This window comes from Chelonoidis abingdonii, chromosome 15, assembly GCF_003597395.2.
Source record: "Chelonoidis abingdonii isolate Lonesome George chromosome 15, CheloAbing_2.0, whole genome shotgun sequence".
Classification (NCBI taxonomy): domain Eukaryota; kingdom Metazoa; phylum Chordata; order Testudines; family Testudinidae; genus Chelonoidis; species Chelonoidis abingdonii.
This window is the reverse complement of record NC_133783.1, coordinates 21,717,451-21,739,822: the sequence shown is the minus strand read 5'-3', so window position 1 is coordinate 21,739,822 and position 22,372 is coordinate 21,717,451. Positions and strand designations below refer to the sequence as shown.

The 22,372-nt window shown below is 48.4% G+C and overlaps 1 protein-coding gene across 5 annotated transcripts in view; it reads right to left on the bottom strand.

The window, feature by feature from the left end:
* MYPN (myopalladin) overlaps positions 1-22,372 on the bottom strand; it is a 131,191-nt gene that overhangs the window by 41,262 nt on the left and 67,557 nt on the right. For all 5 annotated transcript variants that reach the window (XM_032795265.2, XM_032795261.1, XM_032795264.1 and 2 more), the window contains 5 exons: positions 13,688-13,759; positions 13,324-13,465; positions 11,557-11,580; positions 7,470-7,586; positions 301-670 (listed from right to left, as the gene is read on the bottom strand). In XM_032795265.2, coding sequence (XP_032651156.1) covers positions 301-670; positions 7,470-7,586; positions 11,557-11,580; positions 13,324-13,465; positions 13,688-13,759 — 725 coding nt within the window. The remainder of the gene's footprint in view (positions 1-300; positions 671-7,469; positions 7,587-11,556; positions 11,581-13,323; positions 13,466-13,687; positions 13,760-22,372) is intronic.

Genomic DNA, 22,372 nt, shown 5'->3' with positions numbered 1-22,372 from the left:
TACAAAATTGTATGTATCCACTCCACATAATACTACATACGCAGAGCTAGGTGAGAAATGTGCAAAGTTTGCTTGCATTTTGCCTGGATCCAGGCAGTATGATTAATTTCTTACTTGCAACAACACACACAAAATATCATAGAATTCACAACACAAAAAGAAATGGGAAAATATTTTTGAATGTTTTTATATGTTGTAATGCACTTTCATTTCCTCATGAAATACACATGAAATCAGAGGTAGTTTAATGGTATGTGATTTCTAACATTAATATTAAGACTTAAAATTCCTTTTACTTACAATTTTGGTTTAGCCAGTACTGGAGGGGGCTCTTTTGTAGGTGAGGTTGGCTCTGGTATTTTCTTTGTCTGTCCATTAATCCTCTCCTGGAAGTAGTGTGGTCTAACCTGGTTTGCAGATCCTCCTCCATCTTCTGATGATGTTTCACTTCCTTTATCATCTTCAGGCAGTTTAAAGTGCACCCGGAGGCCTATCTTAGAACTTGACCTGGGTTCACTGTGGTTCACAAGGACCCCTTCTAATTTAGGTTTTGGGGGCTGATCCACCACTGGAAGTGAAGGGATGAGTGGGGTAGGATGTTGTTCAGCAGCAATTAAGTTGATTGAGCTCATTGTATGAAGGGCAGCAGTGTTGCTATGGTCCTCAGGCGCTGAAATGGGAAATATTAAACTTATGCTGGTACTTAAATTTGGTGAATTAGATTACAGTAAAATCATAACTGTTGCAGTTGGGAAAGCTCAGGTTAATGCCTTATCTAACTTTGAAAAAGACGGTTACTCACCTTTGTAACTGTTGTTCTTCGAGATGTGTTGCTCATATCCATTCCAGTTAGGTGTGCGCGCGCCGCGTGCACGTTCGTCGGTAAAACTTTGTATTCCGAGCAACACTCGGTGGCCGGGTTCAGGTCGGCCCCTGGAGTTGGCCGCCGTATTTGGGCGCACATAATAGTTATACCCCTGCCGGCTCTCCGCCCGCTCCTCAGTTCCTTCTTGCCGCTTTCGACCGGCATGTGGGAACGAGGGCAGGTGTGGAATGATTTATGAGCACACATCTCGAAGAAACAGTTACAAAGTGGTAAACCATCTTTTTTCTTCGAGTGCTTGCTCTAATCCATTCAGTTAGGTGATTCCCAAGCCTTACCTAGCGGTGGGTCGGGAGAGAGGACTAGCGGAATGCTAAGACGCCAGCCAAAGGCGGAGGCGTCTCTAGATTGTTGGACCATGCGTAATTGTTCGCGAAGTGTGGAACAGAGCAGGTGGGCTGCATGGCAGATTTCCTGCACAGGAACATGCGCCAAGAGAGCAGCAGATGAGGCCTGAGCATTGTAGAGTGGGCGTTGAGATGGCCCAGCTGGATCTGAGCCAAGTTCATAGCAAGCTCGGATAGCATGACGTGACCCAAGATGCAATGCGCTGAGAGGGGGATATGCCCTGCCTCTCATACATTCCGCCAACGCTACAAAGAGTTGTGGTGAGTGACGGGGGCTTGGGTTGGCGCTCGATTGTAACGCGAGAGCCCTCGAACGTCCAAGGTTGGAGCTGTTGTTCATGTCTCGACGCGTTGTGCGTTTGGAAAGCAACGGCAGAAAGGTTGTCCTGGTTCCGTGGAGGCGAGACGATTTTGGGAGGAACAACACAAACGGTGGGTTTTTTTAGGGGTGGGGGCCAAGTGCTGTACTTGTCTTATGAGAGACGGTATAGGACGAGGATGCACAGTCAGTGCACGGCAGTCGGACACGCCAAGCCGAGAATGGCTGCTAGGAAGCCGTCTTCCAGGACAGGTACACGCGACCTATGTGGCCAAAAGCTTCGATAGGGGTGGCCCCATGAGCTATTTAGATAAAGGTTAAGTACCGGTAGGTGGTAGGGGTTGACCTGAGGGTAACCGTTCCAAGCCCTTGAGGACCTTGGAAGACATCGGCTTGAAGAGAAAGGTATTGCCAGCTTCCGGATGGAAGGTAGATTATGGCGTAGAGATAGCCAACCCCCTGCTCCTTGAGGGACCACAATAATCCAGGATTGGTGGGATAGTATACCGAGCATCGGGGAGTGACATGCCTGAGCACCCCAGTAGCAGAAGCGCTTCCATTTCGCGAGGTATGTTCGACCGCCGTGGAGGGCTTCCTGTACTGCAAGTCAACACCTGTTGCACTGCAGCGGACAGGTCAGCTCCAATGGTTTGTTAAACCAGCTTAGGAACCATGCTGCACGGTGAGGGACTTGCAGTCCGGGTGGTGAAGACCTGCCGAAGTTCCTGTTGTGATCATTAGGTTCTGCGCCACAGTGGCAGGGGACGGGTCCGACAGGACAGGTCGAGGCAGGCTTGGCAAAACGGTAACCAGTGCTGTCTTCGGTCACGCGGCGCGATCAGGACTGAGGCGGCTTTTGTCCCTGCGGACTTTGAGCAATACTCGGTTGGACAAGAGGGAAACGGTGGTTGGAAAGGGCATAACAAAGGTGACCTGATCAACAGGATCATGAAGGCGTCCGACAGGGAGCCCGGAGAGCGACCTTGTAGGGTAAGCGAACACCTGGCAATTTCCTGTTTACTTTGGACGCAAACAGGTCGATCTGGGGAAGCCCCACTCGGAAGATTGAGTGGAGGACGTCCGGACGGAGGACCATTCCGTGTGTGGGAAGGACCTGCTCAGGTGATCTGCAGAGCGTGTTCCTGACCCCCGGGAAAAAGGAGGCCCCAGGTCTGTGTGGTGGCTACACAGATTCCACAAGTGGATCGCTTCCTGACACAGGGGGAGTGACCTTGTGCCTCCCTGCTTGTTGACATAAATACATGGCCGTCGTGTTGTCTGAACACACTGCAACACAACGGCCCTGTAGGTGGCTGAGGAACGCTTCGCACACCAGCGTACTGCCCGTGAGTGCATCTCTCGAACATTGATATGTGAGTCAGCTCTTGGGGTGACCAAAGGCCTTGCGTGCCGGCGGCCCAGGTGTGCGCCCAGCCCAGCGCAGATGCGTCCATTGTTAGGGACATCAGAGGGCTGAGAAGGGCAGGCCGCCAACACCGCGGTGACTCTTCCACCAGTCGAGGGAGCTGAGGACTCTGGTTTGGTTCGTTATAATCATGTTCTAAGGGTCGCCTGTGTTCGGGCTTAGTAGTAGACCGAAGCCAGCCCAGGCTTGTAGCAGGCGCGTTCGTAGTCTGGCGTACTTTGTAACGAGGAGCACATGTGCGGCCATGTGTCCTAGAAGGCCAGGCAAGTACGGCGGAGTTAGTGGAAACTCTGCAGGTCTTGACCAGGGAGACTATGGGCTTGAAAGCGGATCTGCGGCAAGCTGGCTGTCCGCAAGGATGGAGTCCAGCCACTTCCCCGATGAATTCTATCCGTTGCTGTGGCACCAGTTGTGGACTTGTCCGACAGTGACGATCAGTCTCAGCTGCATATAGTTTTCTTATGGTGTCGACATGGCTGTTGACTTGACCCATTGAGGTTCCCTCTGATATGCCAGTCGTGTCGTGTTAAGGGAACACATGCATGCGGACGACGCAGAGGAAAGCGGCAACAACCGCCATACATTTTGTGAAGACCCGAGGGCCGACAAAAGACCAAAGGGAGGGACAGTGACTTGTAATGAACTCGATTCACATGAAACCGCATGTACCTCTGTGGGAGGGTAATTGCAATATGAAATATGCGTCCCTCATGTCGAGATGCGCCTACAATTGCCGGGGCAGGGAGGAATGATGGTCCCCAGGCACACCATGCGGGAACTTGAACTTCTTGATGAATTTGTTCAGCTCGCGCGTAGGTTAGGATGGGTCTACGAACCGTCCTTTCGCCTTAGGGGATCAGGAAATAACGGGAATAGAACCTTTGCCCTTTGAGCTCCTCTGGTACTTCCTCTATGGCTCGATTGAGAGAAGCTTATGTGGACCTCTCTGCACGAGGAGTTTACTCGTGAGAGGGGTCCCTGAAGAGGGACGGGAGGAGGGAGGCGGGAGGGAGGCGGAGAAGAGAATTGGAGACGGTATCCAAGTTCCACTGTACGCAGGACCCAACGATCGTAGTTTTGCTGGGACCACGCCGGGAGGAATAGGAAAGGCGCGGTTGGAAAACTGGAGCGGATCCGGAGAGGGAATTGGTACCTGCATATCCGGGCGCACCTTCAAAAATTGGACTGGTGGTCCGATGATTTGGCGGACCGGCACTATTGCCCGGCGGAGGGCCGATTTGCGCCTGTCAGTTGACACGGCTACGTCCTGCGGCCAAAGTCCTGTCGCGGCGCGAGGCAGGGGGGGTAGGGGCGCTGGGTTGAGGGCGGAGATGACGTCTTTGAGTTTGAGGGGTTGGCATGCCAAGTGACCGGCATGATAACCTGTTGTCCTTTAGAGCTTTGTAGTCTAGGATCTGTTCTTTTGCAAGAAAGACCCTGTGTATCAAATGGCAAGACCTGTATGCTGTGCTCGTTATTGGGCCGGTGGCCGGACACTGCTAACAGGATATGTGCGCATGGCTATGCAAGAGCTGACCGTTCGGCTGCGGAATCCTCTGATCCCATTGAGGTTTGCCGGGAGTTCTCGAGACCCTCCTTTTCCCTCGTCGAGGAGGGCTGTAAACTCCTGACGGGAGCCTTGCGATACACTCCGTGAATTTGCCGACCGCTCGCCACGGTGTGAAGGGTATCGGCTTAAGAGGGCCTGCTGTGTCGCCCACATGGAGCTGAAGTCCTCCGCAGAGTAAATTTTTCGGCCAGCAAGTCCATATGTTGGCTTCCCTAGACTTTGGCGCGGGGCTTGTTGGCCGTGCCACTCCCGTCATTGACTGCTTGCACCACCAACGAGCAGGGGCTGGTGTGCACATACAGGTATTCGTTAACCCATGGAAGCACCATATACTTTCTTTCCACTCCCCTGGCCGTCGGTGAACCAATGGACGCCGGGTTTGCCAGATGGTTAGTCGGCTCTGGCCTGGTATGTGATCTATGAAGGGGAGGGCCCCCCTGGTAGGCGTATCCGCTGAGAGGATGCTACCACAGGTCCTCCCCTCAGGGACTTCCTCCACCGGGAGGCTTATATTTTGGCTATGCGCCTCAAAGATCCTGGTGCACTCGCAGATCGATAGGGGGAGCCCGACGAGGATGTGCCCGCCACCGCCTCATCCGGGAGACGATGACGACAACCCTGGAACGGAGTGGGTCCTGGACCGAGCGGCATCCTTGTGGGCCTCCGCTCCGGGATAATAGGCTGCTTGGAGTTTGTATGGCACCCATGCTCTTGTATCAGTAGGGGTGGTCTTACTGATTGCGGCCTCCGGTGCCGGTGTTCAGAATGTCGGAGCGTGAATGGGCCATGGTTAACCTGGGTTGGTGGTAGGCAGCAGGGTGTCCAAAAGGACCACTAGAGGTGGCCCCTGGTCTTGATGTGCCTGAGTGTCCGATCCTCTTAGATCGTGTCTGCGTTACGGGGAGGCGGATGTATGACGGGAGCCATGGGGGAGCTGAGGCAGATTGGACCGTGGTCAGTGCATCCATATAGGCGTCCCTTCGCGGGTGCCAGCGAACGGTACGGGAGCCGTGGCGATGTGAAACGGGACCGGACTACGACCAGCACGTGCCGGAGGTCGACCGGTGCTGAACGTCGACATGGCCTGGATCGGCTGCAAGAGGCTCGGCGGTGCCGGGTTCTGGGCAGGTGCCGACTGGGTAAGACCAGATCGGGATCTGGTCGGTGCCACGAGTACGACCAGCACCGGGATGGAGAACGTTGCCGGGACTGCGAGCGGCGTCGTATCCGGTGCCGGGAACGCGCGGGCGGGGGAACTCAGGTCACCGAACGATCGGCGGGCTCCTTGGTGCCCGGAGACGTGGTCGCACCCTGGCAGGCTTGCCCAGCGACTGAATAACCCGCACCGGCGTGCCGGGGTTGGGGCAGCTCAGGTTCTGTAAAGCGATCAAGTCCCGCGCCTTGGAGTAGGTCTCTGGCGTAGTCGGAGCCGATGAGCTCTACCATGGCACGTGCTGGGAGCTAGGCGGCACCAGACTCGACGCTCCTGGGAGGCCGGAATCAAACGGTCGAGGCAGGCGTCCCGGCTGCTGGCGGTTGCGGGCGATCCGACCTGGAGCTGCGCTTTAACTGCGGCGCTGGTGACGAGGTTACCGCAGGAGCCTTTGAGTCTCTTGCTCCTCGGGTGAGAGGGAGCGGTGCCGGCTGGGACTGGGCCGGTGACGGGAGGTGCCGAGGTGTCTTCGCCGTGCCGGAGCAGACGAGCACTTGTTCCCGTGCCGTAGACGGTGCCGAGGACGGAGGAGTTAGAGCTGCCTCCATCAAAGTTGTTTTAGGCAGCAGTCCCTCTCTTTTCTGGTCCCGGGCTTGAATGCCTTACAGATACGCACCTGTCTGATAGATGGCTCTCGCCGAGGCACTTTAACAGGAGTCGTGCGGATTCCTGTTGGGCATCGGGCGACGGCAGTCGCACAGGGTTTGAGCCCGGTGAACCGGGCATCGGCCCCGGTGCCGCGGAGGAGAAAGGGCGAACCCCGACCCTCTAAACTATATACACTAACTACAACTATACTAACAGTAATTAACAATGACTAGGAGAAAACTATGTACACTAAAAGCTAAAGAACGAGCAATCGCATAGTAGGTGGAGGTCAGCTATGCGCACTCCACTGTCTCCAATGACGACACGGGCGGTAAGAAGGAACTGAGGAGCGGGCGGGCCGGCAGGGGTATATATTAGGCGCCATACCGGCGCCACTCCAGAGGGCGACCTGCCGGCCCACCGAATGTTGCTAGGGTAAAAGTTTCTCCGACGAACATGCACGCGGCGCGCGCACACCTAACTGGAATGGATATGAGCAAGCACTCGAAGAAGAATGAATTGTTTGGCTATATTCATACACATACCTATTTCTTAAATGTAACAGAGAATATTATAAAGAGAGAAAAAAAGAATCTTTCTACAACTGGAAAGATCTAGAGGTGACCTACACCTCAGTTCCCCAATGAGTTTGCAAGCATCTTCAGAACCAGTCAGAAAAATTCTCTAGCTTTTATGGCTGCAAAGAAAACCTTCCAAACATGAGTAAAATGCAAACTAATGCTGTGCTGAGTCTTTTTTCCATTTATTGATGTGTTAACCAGCTGCTTTGTATCTCAGAAGCTCAAAGCAGGTGAGTGGCAACTGAGGATCTGGGCCAACATCTTCATTGTGGGCTTTATATTATAGTAAGAGAACTGGTACACTGGAGAGAATCGAGAGAGATAACAAAAAAGATTATTGATCTAATCCTGAGGTCAGTGAGAGTTTAGCTTGAGAAAAGACTGGTGCAGGATTTGTCCCTTCATGTCCTACAAGGACAGACAGAAGTACTCTAACTGGAGAAGTGAAGTTCTGAAAAGACACAGCAATCTGCTCTATACAGTATCACAGCCTGATCCAATTATATGTACTTGCAAGAAAGTTACTAAAAATTCTCTCTTACCTTTAACAGTTAGACAAGCGATGCTAGAGACAGTGCCATATTTATTGCTTGCAGTACATGTGAAACTCCCAGAGTCTTCTGAAAACACCTCAGCAATTACCAAAGTGCAAATCTCCTCTGAAATTCATCAGCAGAAATATTAGTTTTATAGCCCTTTGTAAGTGAACTCATGCTAATCAAACACATTAGGACATTTTCTAAAAATTTCCCACTATTGCTAAGACTGATTCAGCTTCACCACTGTTAACAATGTTGGCAGCCCTAGCATAAGTTGGCTACCAGCTGTCATTGGCAAGTCTGCAGCAATTGGTGTCCATCTATAACAGGGCTCTAACATTGCTTGCACAAGTGAAACTGAACAGGTGTTAGCAACATTGGGAACGTTTTCTAAAATGTCCTTATTACAGTTGCCAACTTTGTAATATTTAAAACCCAGACACTCCAGGAGGAATGCCAGAACCTTCCCCGCCCCCACCCTCCCAGCCTGGGGCCCCATGCTCCCCCCCTGCCCCTCCCCATTTCATGTTATTTTGTGAGGGAAGGTGCTCTGTCCTCCCTGGCGCCGGCTCTCCCTGGCACATTTGGCCACCCTCCCTGCAAGCCAGGCCTGAGTGGGAGTGGGACAGAGTTGTTCCCAGTCGCTGCTCTGTGCAGCATAGCCAGCTGCCTGTAAGAGAGCCTGTCTGGGGAGTGGCGGCAGTGGCAGCCTGCTACCTGCCTGGGCTCAGCTTTCGGGGACAGGAATAGGGTTGCCAGATATCTGCTTTTCAACTGGAACACCCAGTCTAAAAGGGACCCTGGAGGCTTTGGTCGGCACTGCCGAATGGGCTATTAAAAGTCTGATCAGTAGCGCAGCAGGGGCCTGGGACTAAGGCAGGCTCAGCTGCCTGCCCTAGCTCCAAGTGGCTCCAAGAAGCAGTTGCCAGGTCCCTTCAGCCCCTTGGTGCATGGGCTGCCAGGGAGGCTCCACATGCTGCCCCCACCCCCAGTGCCAGCTCTGCAGTTCCCATTGGCTGGGAACCATGACCAATGGAAGCTGCGGGAGCAGCACTTGCAGGCATGAGGGCTGCGTGCGGAGCCTCCCTGGCCACGCATGTGACTACGGGCTGCAGGAACCTGGCAGATGCTTCCTGGGAGCTGCAGGAAGTACCGCCAGGATCCTGTACCCCAACCCACTGCCCCAGCCTGGCGTCCCCTCCCACACCCAAACTCCCTCCAAGAGCCCACACCCTGCACTCCCTCAACACCCAGCCCTGAGCCATCTTCTGCACTCCAAATCCCTCATCCTCGGCCCCACCCCAGAGCCCACACCCCCAGTGGGAGCCCTCACCTTCCATACCCCTGCCCCAGCCCAGAGACCACTTCTTCACCCTGACCTCCTCATCCCCGGCCCCACATCAGAGCCCTTACCCCCAGCCAGAGCCTGCACCTCCTCCCGCACGCTGAATCCCTTGGCCCCAGACTGAAACCCCCTCTTGTATCCCAAATCCCTCATCCCTGGTCCCACTCCAGAGCCTGCACCCCCAGCCAGAGCCCTCACCTCCCAGCCTCTGTACCTCAACGCCCTGCCCCATCCTGAAGCCCTCTCCAGCACCCTGAACATCTCATTTCTAGCCTCACCTGGAGCCTGCACCCACAACCTATACTTCCCTTGACCCCAACTCTGTGCCCCGAACCCGGAGCCCTCTACCACACCCCAAAGCCCTTATCCCCAGCCCCACCTCAGAGCCTGCACCCCAGCCCCCTGCCCCAGCCCAATGAAAGTGAGTGAGGGTGGAGGAGAACAGCGATGGAGGGAGGGGGTATGGGGTGAGCGAGGGCGGAGCCTTGAAGAAGGGACAGGGCATGGGCCGGGTCATAGGGAAGGGGTGTTCGGTTTTGTGCCATTAGAAAGTTGGCAGCCCTAGACAGGAGCCAAGCATGCCAGAGGGAGGGAGGGCTCTGGCCCGCTCAGTCACTGTCCCCAAAGCTGAGCCTGGACGGGAGGCAGCCTGCCACTGCTGCCCCTTCCCTGCCAGGGTCTCTTCCAGGCACCGGGCAGCGTCCTTGCGGCCAGAAGAGGCTCTGGTCCCACCCATTCTACTCCCTGCCTGGGCCAGCTGCTGGGGGGAGGCACTTGAACCTGTATGTCCCTCCCCCCTGCAATGCGTCACCTAACCACACTTTCAGTGTCTGGTCAGTGTTTCTGACCGGACACTGCCAGGTGCCCCTTTTGACTGGGCTTTCCAGTCAAAAACTGGACTATATACAAGGTCAGAACACAAGTTCCCCTTCACTGAGGAGCTTAAAATTGAATTTAAGCAAATACAATGGGCCAAATCTTTCCAAATTGCAATAAAAAAGGCTTTTAAGACCCCAAGATAGGTGGAAAAATGGGTGCAGTTAGCTGGAAACAGTTTAGGTACAATCATCCTCTGAGGTGAAAAAACTATACTTAGGGCCTCAAATTTCCAGGCACAGTTTTGCACATGGAGTGAACCATGCCCACAGTCCCACATCAGAAAGTCACTCTTTCTCTACCATGGAGACTTATTGTGAGCACCAAATTGTGAATATAAATTTGGTAATTTTGTTTGAAAATCAATCTGTGACTATGCTGTTCCTGGCTGACCAGTGTCTGACATGTCTTGGCAGCTGCCGCAAGCTGATAAACACCCATCATGGTGGGATTGTTTGTATTTAATCAAGCAGCAAGGTTGGATAGCATTTCAAGATTATATAAGTCTGGGCTGACATAATTTTCTTCAAGGACCAGTGAAGGTTTTACTGTTGCTTTGTAAGAACTTTCCCAGGAAGAATGCGTGATGTATCTTTTATCAGTATCTTGTGGGGGACAGGAGGGTGACCACGGCACATTTGGATTTGTTAACCCTTCTTACTTAGTGGGAGAAACAAGTAGCAGTACAGAAATTACTTGCCAATGATGGTAACAGTTCATTATAATGCTAATTTGTAGCATTATAGTACCTAGCTTACGCTAAGATTTGCCAACCACTGCTTAAATGGAAATCCAGATTCTTTTTGAATGAGCAGTGGATGATGAGTCAGTGGCAACTGCACCCAGCTGATTACCTGCTAACAGCTGCTTCACATTAAACAGTGATACCACTAGCTGATAAATGATGGCATTGGTGGATTCTGGTGGAAGTTCCATCTAGTCATTCCTGAGCTGAAGTGAAAGCTATTGTGGAGCAGGAGAAAATGCAGGAATCCACAGGGACTTGTTGGAGACTTTAAAACAAAACAAAAAACCTCTCTGCAAGGGGCTGAGGGAAAAAAAAATGCTAAACTTATTTATAAAAATGTTTTCAAATGTACACCTTTATTCTTTAATAATTGAAGTATCATTAGAGCAGAGACTTCCTTATGGGGACGCAATCACAAATTCCAAATCTTCTGAGTTTTTGTATATCTATTTTTGTATTTCTAAATTACACAGTGAAGGGTAGCCCATGCTCAGCCCTGGCCCCTGACATTGGCAAAACCAGTGACCGACAGGATTCTCTGATGTCAGGGGTCTGATGTGGCACTCTCAGATTTCATTTGTTGGGAGCAGGGGTGGTAGGAGGGAATAGCTGACATGGCTAAACATCTGAGACGATGCTCCCTGACTGGCAAACTGGATAAAAATAGTCTATTCCTACATCATCTGATGTACATTTGACCCCAAGAAAATAAGGGACCTTAATACAGACTATTCCATTCATATTTAGCCTGTGAGAGAGAATATTTGGGTCCTAGGTTGGGTCAGATCAGAGCAGAGTGGAGGCCTTATTGTTTTCCTCTAAAATGAAAGAAGTTACTTTGCTTTAGTGGGTTTTCTCTTTTTCAGAGCTTCTATACTTTCACCTTTATGGAACACTGTACTGTAAATAATATTTGTGTACAATGGATAGAAGAAAAGTCTATGTGAAATTTATTTTTTGTGTTTAAATGCAGAAATTTGCACCCAGAAAAAATCTGCAGCTATGAGTAAAAATTACCACTGACCTTATTTGTTTTCATTGTTAGAATTCTTTTTATTTTATCTTATTAAATCCTCATGTTTATATAATCCTAAAGAAATAAAACATTAGATTATATTTACCTGGCTCAGTCATAGATCGAGGTTCTAAAGGGGAAAAACAATAGCAAAAGAATTATTGGATTGAATATATCATTAATTTTATGAATATGCTTCATTTTTCTTACTATGACCCACTATGAAGCGATGTCTCAGTTCTCCATTCACTGTAACATACCTTTCAATATAAATTTCTATTGATGTGCCAACAAAAAAAACTGAATTTTTAGAGTCAAGAGAATAGCAAATCCATAAAGTGCATCCTCCTGCTCTGGGCTGGTCAACAGAGAGTAATGTTCCAATTAACTCTTTGGAACAGCAAAAAGAGATTATCCACATTTTGAAAATAGGTGTTTGTAAATCCATGTGTATACATAGACCTGAAATTTTACTGATTATTTACCACAAATGTGTGCAGTTTGTGCGTGAATCAAGCTAACTGTATAGGCAAATAGGTAACTAGCAGTCCCCAATATACTAGAGGTTAACATTAAAGATTAAACATTTCTCAGTTGATGGGACTGTACAGAAATGGAGTAGGAGACAAATAGAGAAAGAATACAGACAACCAGGAAACAGGCAAAGGAGGAGTAGAGGGAGATGGAAGCAAAAGACGGCAGTAACATAGAACTCAAAGAAACTATGTAAGGCAAGGAAGACAAAGGAATATTTGGTCGCAAACTCAAGAGAAACAAAAACAAAAAAACAAACAAATAGATATTGTGATTGCTTGTGTCCCCACTCTAAAGTGCAGTCATATGGGGAAATCCATAATCTGGCTCTTTATATTTAGGTGAAATCAGCATATAGAATCATAGGTACTGACTTTCTGATTTCCCCGGGTCTGCTCGACCTCTGCTCTGCCACAGGCCCTGCTCCCACTCCACCCCTTCCCCCAAAGCCCCATCCCGTCCCGCCTCTTCCCTCCCCGTTCTGCCCCCTCCCCCAAACGCATCCTGTCCTCTCTCTGTCTCTTCCTGACCCCGCTCCTCCCCAGCGCCTCCTGCCCACTGCTGATCAGCAGTGGGCAGGAGGTACTGTGGGGGAAGGGGGTGGAGTTGATTGGGAGGGTCCGCTGGTGGGTGCTGAGCACCCAGTATTTTTTTTCATGGGTGCTCCAGCCCCAGAGCACCCACAAAGTTAGTGCCTATGTATAGAGTGTTACAGTGATGTCTCCAAGGAGCTGTGTCTACTCTGTCCATTATTCAGGAAATCAATCTGAATATGTAGGACTGGTTAGACTGGAATCCTTTCCCAGTCCTTCCTCAGTAAACCCCACAATAAAACAATGTGAATCCTGACAACTAAATTCTAAATCAGAACTTCAGAATTGCGGCCCACTAGCAAGGACTCCACTTATCACTTAATGAAGTTGATTATCTTCCACTGATGTACAGGAGAGCAAGCTTCACCCCATGGAAGAGCACATAGTCTTTGCATTGCTGTTCATGACAGGCATTCTGCCACAGGACACCAATTTTAAATTGCAAATAGCACCTACTAAGGAGATGCTCTGAATGAGTACATCCCCTTCACTACACCCTTCCGTGAAGCACCACCTACTCTTTGAGGCAATACTGGCTCCTTGAGGGATCCCAGAGAAGTGGGACTTGTGTGTATCTTGAGCCAATGCAACACTACAGCTGATGGGAACTCTGGTCTGTCAGCATAAACCATAGTTTAATATAGCTCTATGCATTGTAACCAAACATTCCAAGAGCAAATATGTCAGCATTTTTGTTTAAATGTCTATAGTATAGCAGACAAAGCATTTCCATGCAGGAAACATACTTTTTTGCAATATTCTAAAATCTGGAGAATCTTGTATTAATGTCCCTTCTCTGTACCATTCAACCTTTGGAGAAGGAGCTCCTTTCACCCTGCACTCAAAGACAACCAGCTGACCCTCAGAAGCTGAAATATCCTGTAGCATCTAAAATATAAAAAAGATTAATACATTGTTTAATGATTCTGGGAGTAAAACTGAGTCTTATGACTCTACAATATGTTTTTTAAAAAAAATCTGATAGACAAGAATGCTGTAGATTTCCTTTTTGCTATATAGCAACAGTAGGAAACAAAGTTTTAAGCTATGTATGCATAAAAAAATTAGTTGACTTGTTTCATTTTGAAATGTGTAATCAAAACAAATTACCTTTGTAAACACAGGAGCGGCTATTAAAGGTCTTCCATCCAATCCTTGCAAATAATTAGTGGGGCTTTGACTCTGGAGGTTAGGAGACATGCAATGGTGAAGTTTAGATATACAATGGGTATTATGCAGTACACAGGAGAAACAAACGATATCCCTAACACTTCAAATGGAATCTACTGTAAAGTCAGAACACTTATTACCAGTCTATTTAAATGTTTTATCTTGAAAATGTTTTCTGTTCACAAGCTTATAACTGTTCCTTAGTTCAGGATAGTTATTCCTAAATTAACAGGGAACATCCTCAAGTTGTTGCTGCGTTGAAATGTCCTTGCAGTTATATCAGTCCTTGCTTGACTGGCTACTGTATATCACCCTGCTCTGATTGGCTACTGTCCTCAGAACTTCGTCCATTTACCCACAATAAATGGTTGCCTCAGCATCTGACTGGACCCTCTCATAGCCCTACCTCACATAACCCCAATCTTGTCACTATCTACTCATGTTGCTCCTCTGTGTCCCTTGAAAAAGACTTATTCCCCACACCCTGCCCTCTGACCACCAACCCTGTATCTATTCTAGCATTTAAAAAACACGTGTAAAATATATCTGCAGTACCAGCAGTAGCAGCAGTGGGAGTGCAAGCATAGGTAAACCTCTAGAGATATGTTGAGCGCTTAAGCACACTGTGCTGTCTAACCCTGGTCATAGCAAGTCTTCTTGACAGTGGTAAAAATCCTGGGAGCTGGCTGAGCCCTGAGCTAGTGCTCCCACCATTGTTACAGCTGGTGGAACTGACTAGGTGTTACTAATCATGGAAAACATTTTAGAAAAAAGACTAGGCCTAAAGAGTAATTCCTCTGACTGGTTGAGACAGTCCATTATGAGATTTGTCTTTAGTAACTGGACAACTATATCTTAGCAGTGTGCACTTCTAAACTTAAAATAAAATAAAGTAGACAATGAATTGATATGGCAGATCTGATTATACCACAGTTAAGCATAGTAACATGCAGAGCTTTAAGACATAATATACAAAAGTTTTCTTCTAAAACTACTGACCATTTTTAAAAGTATGTTGAATGAGTTAATCTCCAAATTGGATAGGGAGCTTTGCAGGGTGAAAGATAGGCTCTCCACAAGAAAATCTTAGGAGAAATCCTATCCCCATTTCAGTCAATGGGAGTTTTGGCATTGATTTCCATGGGGGACCCCTTGACTCTTCAATCCAAATTTTGGATTGCAAATGTGAAAATATATTCCGCCCAGGGCCGGATTAACCATTAGGCTAATAAGGCTATAGCCTTAGGCCCTCTTATTTTTTAGGCCCTACTGGTCAGGCAGGAGGCACGGCCAGGGGGCTGCGTGAGGGAGGAGTGGGAGAGTAACCTTGCTTATTTAGTCCTGCTGGAGCACGCCCCTGCCAGCAGGAAAGGCAAAGCAGCCCCCTCGGCTAGGAAGTAGCTCAGCCAGCAGCCATCACAGCACTGCAGGAACACACTGACAGGTATCCGGTTAACACTGGTGACCGGACACCAAAAATCCAGTTACCACGTAGGGTGACCAGATGTCCCAATTTTATAGGGACAGTCCTGATTTTTGGGTGTTTTTCTTATATAGGCTCCTATAACCCCCCACCCCCTGTCCCGATTTTTCATACTTGCTGTCTTGTCACCCTATTACCACGGGAACCGATGCCTGGCGTTGGTGTAGTTTAAGCAGGCATTATGCCCGCCCTCCCCCACTCCTCCCATCCCCAATTTCTCCGGAGCTCTGCTTAGCTGTCAGGGAGAGAAGAGGCTTTCTCTGTCCCTCTCCTCCACTGAGGCCAGCAGGCATCTCCAGGATGCTGCCTTCTGGGTCCTAGTGGCTATCTCCATCACTTCTATGTGAACTGGGTCCCGTTTCTGTACAATTGGTGAGTGCCTGTGGGGGAAGGGGGAGCAGGGCAAGGGGCCGGCAGGGGGAAGAGGCAGTACCAGAGTGGCAGGGTGAGAAGCTTGCAGAGAACCTGCACCCACTCTATCCAGCTCCAACCAGAACTAGTGCCCCTCCCATGTTTAAGGAACGAATTCCCACACATCTGTAGGAAAAACAAAACAAAACATCCCATTCTGGATACCAGTACTTTAACTTTTACAGTATCATCCATCAAGGGGCTTCAGATTTATGATGCACTGTGTTCAATACTGTATTGAACTGTACTAAAAATAAAAAAAAATCCAATTTTTTTTTCTTTGATGTACTTTTCCGTACTGGGATGTACAGACAGCCAATTTCTTTCCTTATGCTCAGCTTAGTTCCACAACGCATCTTTGTACTTTTAAGAGGTTGCAAAAGTACTGGAGGAAGCTCAACACACAAAGTTGAAGGCTTCTCCCTCTCCTCTCCCTCAAGGATTTTAAATCCACTTGTTAGCAGGCTATGATAGAAAGACTGGCTGAATAGGCTAAAGGCAGGTTCTGTTGATTTACTGGTACTCTAGCAGTTCAGTCCTTCATAAAAGTACCTCACATTTGATTTCTTTTGAGTTTCATTCCAAAAACTTAAAGTTAAATAAACCTGAAGTTAGTCCCCATTTTTCTGCCCCAACTCAAACTAACTTCTTTCCCAAGTGGAAAATGTTGGGTAAGCATGGACTGTGATTTGAGGAAGGAATAAGAACACAGGCCAATTCCTGCTGATAGTGACACCTGTGTAGCCTTTTTGACTTCAGGGAGAAAAGGTTTTTGCACAAGAATAGATTTTGGTCCCTTCTGCTTTTTCACATCTGGTAGAAGCAGAATCTCATTCACTTTCCTCCCCTAAACTCTGAGCACTTTAAGGAAAAAATAAGCAAGGTCTGCTTGATTTACACATGCAAATAAAACAGGAACACCAGCCTTAAACAAATACCAGACCTGATGTAACAAGGGTGTCACTACAGCAGCCTTGGTTGGACTGTTCTTTTGAAAGATCCTTAATGGTTCATTTAAGATGCTGCTTTTCAGCGAAGTCTTTTTGTTCAGGGGGACAGAGAACACAACAAGGAATAGCTCTGTTTTGTCAACTCCTAGTCATTCAAAAGCTGAAAGGCTTTAGATTAAGTTTGTTTAATGTTTTTACGGTGATTTTGAAGAGCTAACATAGTACAGAAGTGCTCAATATTATGACTGGGCAACCATCTAAAGATCTGTGTCCTTTCTAGCTGTTACCTTTTTCTTTCAGAAAGCTTAAAACAAAAAAATGCAGACAGTAAGGGGCTGGTGCACACAGAACTCATGCTTAAAAAACCTCATGTCAGAGCTGCTGATCACATTCTAGAATAGATAATACTTAGTCCTGCCATGATTGCAGGGGACCAGACTAGATGACCTCTCAAGGTCCCTTCCAGTCCTATGATTCTGTTCTATGATTCTAATTGTGGAAGAGCTTGGTGACAGAATGGCCTGACATGGTGAATCACTGGAGATTAATTACACAAACTCATGCATCCGACGAAGAGGGTATTCACCCATGAAAACTCATGCTCCTATACGTCTGTTAGTCTATAAGGTGCCACAGGACTCTTTTCTGCTTTTACAGATCCAGACTAACACGGCTACCCCTCTGATACTACACAAATTGGGTATCATCCCACAAATAATATTTGGGTTCAATGTCAAAACAGTAATTCAGTGTCCTCAGTCAGTGCAACACTGGGAGGCACTTTCAGAGCAAGACAGCCTAAAATACAATGCCAGCCAATGTAATTTTCCCACTACTACTTCCTCTACTTCAGTGGATTTTACACCTGAGTGGTTTTCTTGTACATAATAAAAGCTGGCTGCCTCCGAGACTGCAGTCAGAGTGAGATAGGGATGTGGTGTAGAGTCCAGAGCTTGGGGGAAACACCTGCAGGGCTTGGCTTTGCACTGTGCCATGTGGAGAGCTGAGGGTAGAAGCACATGGTTGAAAGAGGAGAGCAGGATGGGGAATGTTGCAATGTGCATCCTCATACAGATAAGCACTCAACTACCTAGGAGGAAGGAGGCCTAAGAGAAGGACAGTGTAGCATTCCTCGTCCTACCTCTTACTCAAAGTATCTGTTTGAAGAATTGAATGTAGTGAGAGCAGAATAAACTTGTTAATTTTACATAAATAAATATGTAAATACGTATATAGATAAATGTTTGATGACTTCATAATTTTTTTTGCAATATGTAATTCATACTTAGGCCCTTCACTTCCATTAGCCTTAGGCTCCTCATAACCTTAATCCGGCCCTGATTCCACCAGGGGTTTTCTTTCTAAATTTGTTAACCACTCTTACTAAATTTGAAGATTTTAGTTTTACTTATTGAACAACCAATTTACTTGTATCACTTAGCAGAAGCAAAATTAAATAAATAGTAGATAAATCATTGCTCACTGTAGTTACAACTACAGCCCACCTTGTAAAATGGCTGTATGATAGGCAAAAAGCCCCCATGATTTCTAATCAAATAAATACAGAGGTTCTTTACTAAGTAAAAATGGAACAAAGAACAAAAGAAATTGGAGAAATGTTTGCCTGAATTTCTTGTTAATGAACTATAAATTGAAAAACCATTCAGGTATTGTGTACCGAAGAAATCAAACACATTTGGTTTTCCTTAATAAAATCGGTCTACAATTTTGGTTTTCCTTAATAAAATTGTTCTGCAAAGGGAGGTAGCTACACAGGCTTTATAGCAGCATGTAAGGGGAATCCTTACCAGGCTGAATGGTGACCAGCTTTATGTTATATTAAGTGTGCTTTGTGTTACTGGCATGTCACAAAGTAGATTTAGTGGGGGTAACAAACTGCATAGAACTTGCAAGGAAGAGCACAGGTTGCAGGAAGGAAGAGTTTGGAGGAACTACGAGTAGGGTTGCCAGGCATCCGGTTTTTGACCAGAACGCCTGTTAAAAAGGGACTATGGCGGCTCCACTGCTGACCAGACCATTAAAAGTTCATTTGACCACCCGCAGTGGAGCAGGCAGGGTGCCTGCCCGGCTCTGTATGGCTCCCAGAAAGCTTCCAGCATCTCCCTCTGTTTCCTAGGCTTAGGGGCAGCAAGGGGAACTCTGCACACTGCTTCCCCTTCTCCCCCCCAGTGCCAGCTCTGTGGTTCCTGGCCAATGGGAGCTGTGGGGGTGGAGCACAGACTGGAGAGATGCCTGGCCGTGCCTCTGCCTAGGAGCCAGACATGCCAGCAGCTTCCCAGGAGCCGCCTGAGGTAAACGCTGCCCAGAGCCCACACCCCAAACCCCCTCCCAAGCCCCAACCCCCTGCTCCAGCCCTGAGCCCCCTCCTGCAATCTGAACCCGTCAATCTCAGCCCAGAGTCCCCTCCCTCACCCTGATCCCCTAATTTCTGGCCCCACTTTGAAGCCCACACCCCCTGCCCAGAGCCCATACCCAATCTCACATCCCAATATCCTGCCCCAGCCTGGAGCCCCCTCCCACACTCCAAACTTTGGCCCCAACCCCCAGTCCAGAGCCCCCTCCTGCACTCCAAACCCCTCATTGCTGGCCCCACCCCAGAGCCCACATCCCCAGCTGCAGCCCTCACCCCCTCTTGCACCCCAACTCCCTACCCTAGTCCGGTGAAAATGAGCAAGGTGGGGGAAAGCAAGTGATGGAGGGAGGGACGATGGAGTGAATGGGGTGCATGGCAGGGGACGTGGCAAGGGCATTAGGTTTTCTGCAAATAGAAAGTTGGCAACCCTAGGTAGAAGGAAGCCAGTTTGTGTGCACGTGACTAAAATGATAGCTATAGCTGCATTTCTGTAAATAATTTTCATAATAAAAAGCCTGTTTAGTTTTACAGTCATGAGTTTTTTCATGGCATTACCTAGCATGCGGTATGAGAAACAATGGGGTTGAGGATCCAGACCAGGAAATTTAAACTGGAGAACAGAAGTTGCTCTGTAGAAGACTGACAATGATAGTAATCTTCCTGAATATGCTGTTGCCTGTATACCATTACATTTTTTAAAAAGAGTTGTTGTACTATGTTAACACTAGAAAGGGGGACTGAATTCTTCATTACAGGCATTGTATCTGCCATGGGTACTGCATCAAGGCAAATCCATATAGGCTGCCTGAGAGGTAGGCTCTTTTTAAGTAAGCATTCCGATTTATAAAATACTTAGGGAGTGTTAATTCTTAGAAACTTAAATCATACGTGTGACCTTCATCTGCCAAAGCAAACAGATTTACAGAGGTGAAATACCTCCCCACTGACCTTACTCAGCTGGGTGAGTGGAACCAAAATGAAAATATGCAGCGGCAGAGTTTTTCTAATCTGCATTGCATAACTTGCTGACCAGAGCTTGTTATGCAATTTCTTTCGGGGGGAGCAGAAATAGCCCCAAATCAATACAATTAAATTTTCAGTTTCACTGGCGGGAGGAGGCTTTCACATTTCAAAAGGAGTCTCTTACAAGCCAACAAAACTGAAATTGATGACTTTTTCTGTTTAGACAACTGATGGACTTGCTTGCATGCCCCAGGCAATGCTGTCAAAACTGGGTTCACTCAAAGGATCAGTTCTGTTCTTGTTGAAGTCAACAGCAAATTCCCATTAGTTCAGTGATTTGGCATCAGGTTTGAAGTTACCAGCTTAATTCCAGGAAATGGAGAAATTTATCATGGTTCAGCAGACCTCATTTTTATATAGGCATATAAAATCTGTTTGTTGACTGATATTTTGAAAATGTTTGGTAGAGGGCTGATCAGTATAGCAGGATCCCCAGGGTAGTACACGCAGAACTCCCTCAAGATTTTTAGTTAATCAGAATTTAAGAGTGGGGAGTGTGACCCAGGGTATGGCTACACTGGCAGTTTTGCAGCGCTGGTAGTTACAGCTGTGCTCGTACAGCTGTGTACGGCTAGCGCTGCAGTGTGTCCACACTGACAGCGACCAGCGCTGCAGTGTGTCCACACTTGCACCAGTTGCAGCGCTGTTGTGAGTGGTGCATTGTGGGCAGCTATCCCACAGAGCACCTCGTCCCAATTTGCTGCTGGGGGTTGTGGGAAGGGGACGGAAGGGTGCGGGTCATTCCGCTTCCTGTTCCAACGACCCGTGGTGCATCGCTTCCCTTTTCAGATACGTTCACCTCACAGCGCCTGATAACTACGACCCTTACCCTTATGCACTCAACCTCCATCACCATGCAGCATATTAATCTCAAGTGCCGCAGGCAGTGCAGAGCCCTCAAGGAAGAACATATTCAAACCTGTGACTGTACTGCTCATCACCGTACCCCCCTTCCTGTTTTATGTACTGTATTTTTAAAAAAGGATTTATTGTCTTTTAAACAGTTTTATTATTACAGAAAGTTAAACATACTGTACCACAAGTGAAAAATAGGCACTGCACAATAATTGCAACCACTGCAAGTAACTGCTTGTGGCACTGCACTAAACTGCTGTGGAGGCCCCACATTACTGTTGGCTTTCAGCCTCAAAGTGCTCCTTTAAGGCATCCCTAATCCTTGAAGAACTTGTGTGGCCTCTCTAAGTAGCCCTGCTCTCTGGCTGTGCAATTCAGCTCCAGGCATTGAACCTCGGAGGTCCATTCGTCACTGAAGGTTTCACCCTTCCCTTCACAAATTTCATGGAGGATACAGCACGCGGTTATAATCGCTGGGATGCTGCTTTCCCCACGTCTAGCTTCCGTAGAGACTTCTCCATTTCCCTTTAAATGGCCAAAAGCACACTCCACGTCATTCTTGTACCGGCTCGCCTGTAAGTGAAACGGTCCTTGCTCCGTCAAGTTCCCTGTATACGGTTTCATGAGCCAAGGCATTAACGGGTAAGCAGGGTCTCCAAGGATCCAATGGCATTTCGATGTCCCCCACTGTGATTTTCCTGTCTGGGAAAAAAGTCCTGCTTGCAGTTTCCTGAACATGCCACTGTTCCGAAAGTGCATGCATCATGCACCTTTCCAGGCCATCCTGTGTAAATGTCAGTGAAACGCCCACGGTGATCCACAAGCGCCTGGAAACCAAGAGAAACCCCTTCCGATAATGTACTCGGTTGCCAGGTGGGTGGTGCCAGAATAGGAATAGCATTCCATCTATTCCCTCCACCGTTAGGGAACCCATTTGTGCAAACCACCAGAATGTCTGCACATTCCCCAGGGTCACTTCTTCTTAGCAGATGCGATTAATGGCCCTGCAAACTTGCATCACCACTATTCCAACGGTCGACTTTCCCACTCCAAACTGGTTTGCGACCGATCGGTAGCTGTCTGGAGTTGCCAGCTTCCAGACTGCAATAGCCACGCGCTTCTCCAGTGACAGAGCAGCTCTCGGTCTCGTGTCCTTGCGCTGCAGGGTTGGGGTGAGCTCAGCCACACAGTCCCATGAAAGTGGCTTTCTCATCCTAAAGTTCTGCAGCCACTGCTCATCATCCCAGACTTGCAGGACGATGTATCCCACCCACTCAGTGCTTGTTTCCCGAGCCCAAAGGCGGCATTCCACCGTGGCAGGCACGTCCGTTACTGCACAAGCAATTTAGTGTCAGGCGCGTCAGGCGAATCTATTTCATCATCGCCTCGCACTGTCACTTTGGAGGCATAGAATAGCTCCACTGCCAGACGTGATGTGTGGCAACATTCAATCAGCAATGTCCTCAGCAGCTCGGGTTCCATTTCTCTCTGAAATCACGTGACAGACTCACGAATGGCCACAAATGGCT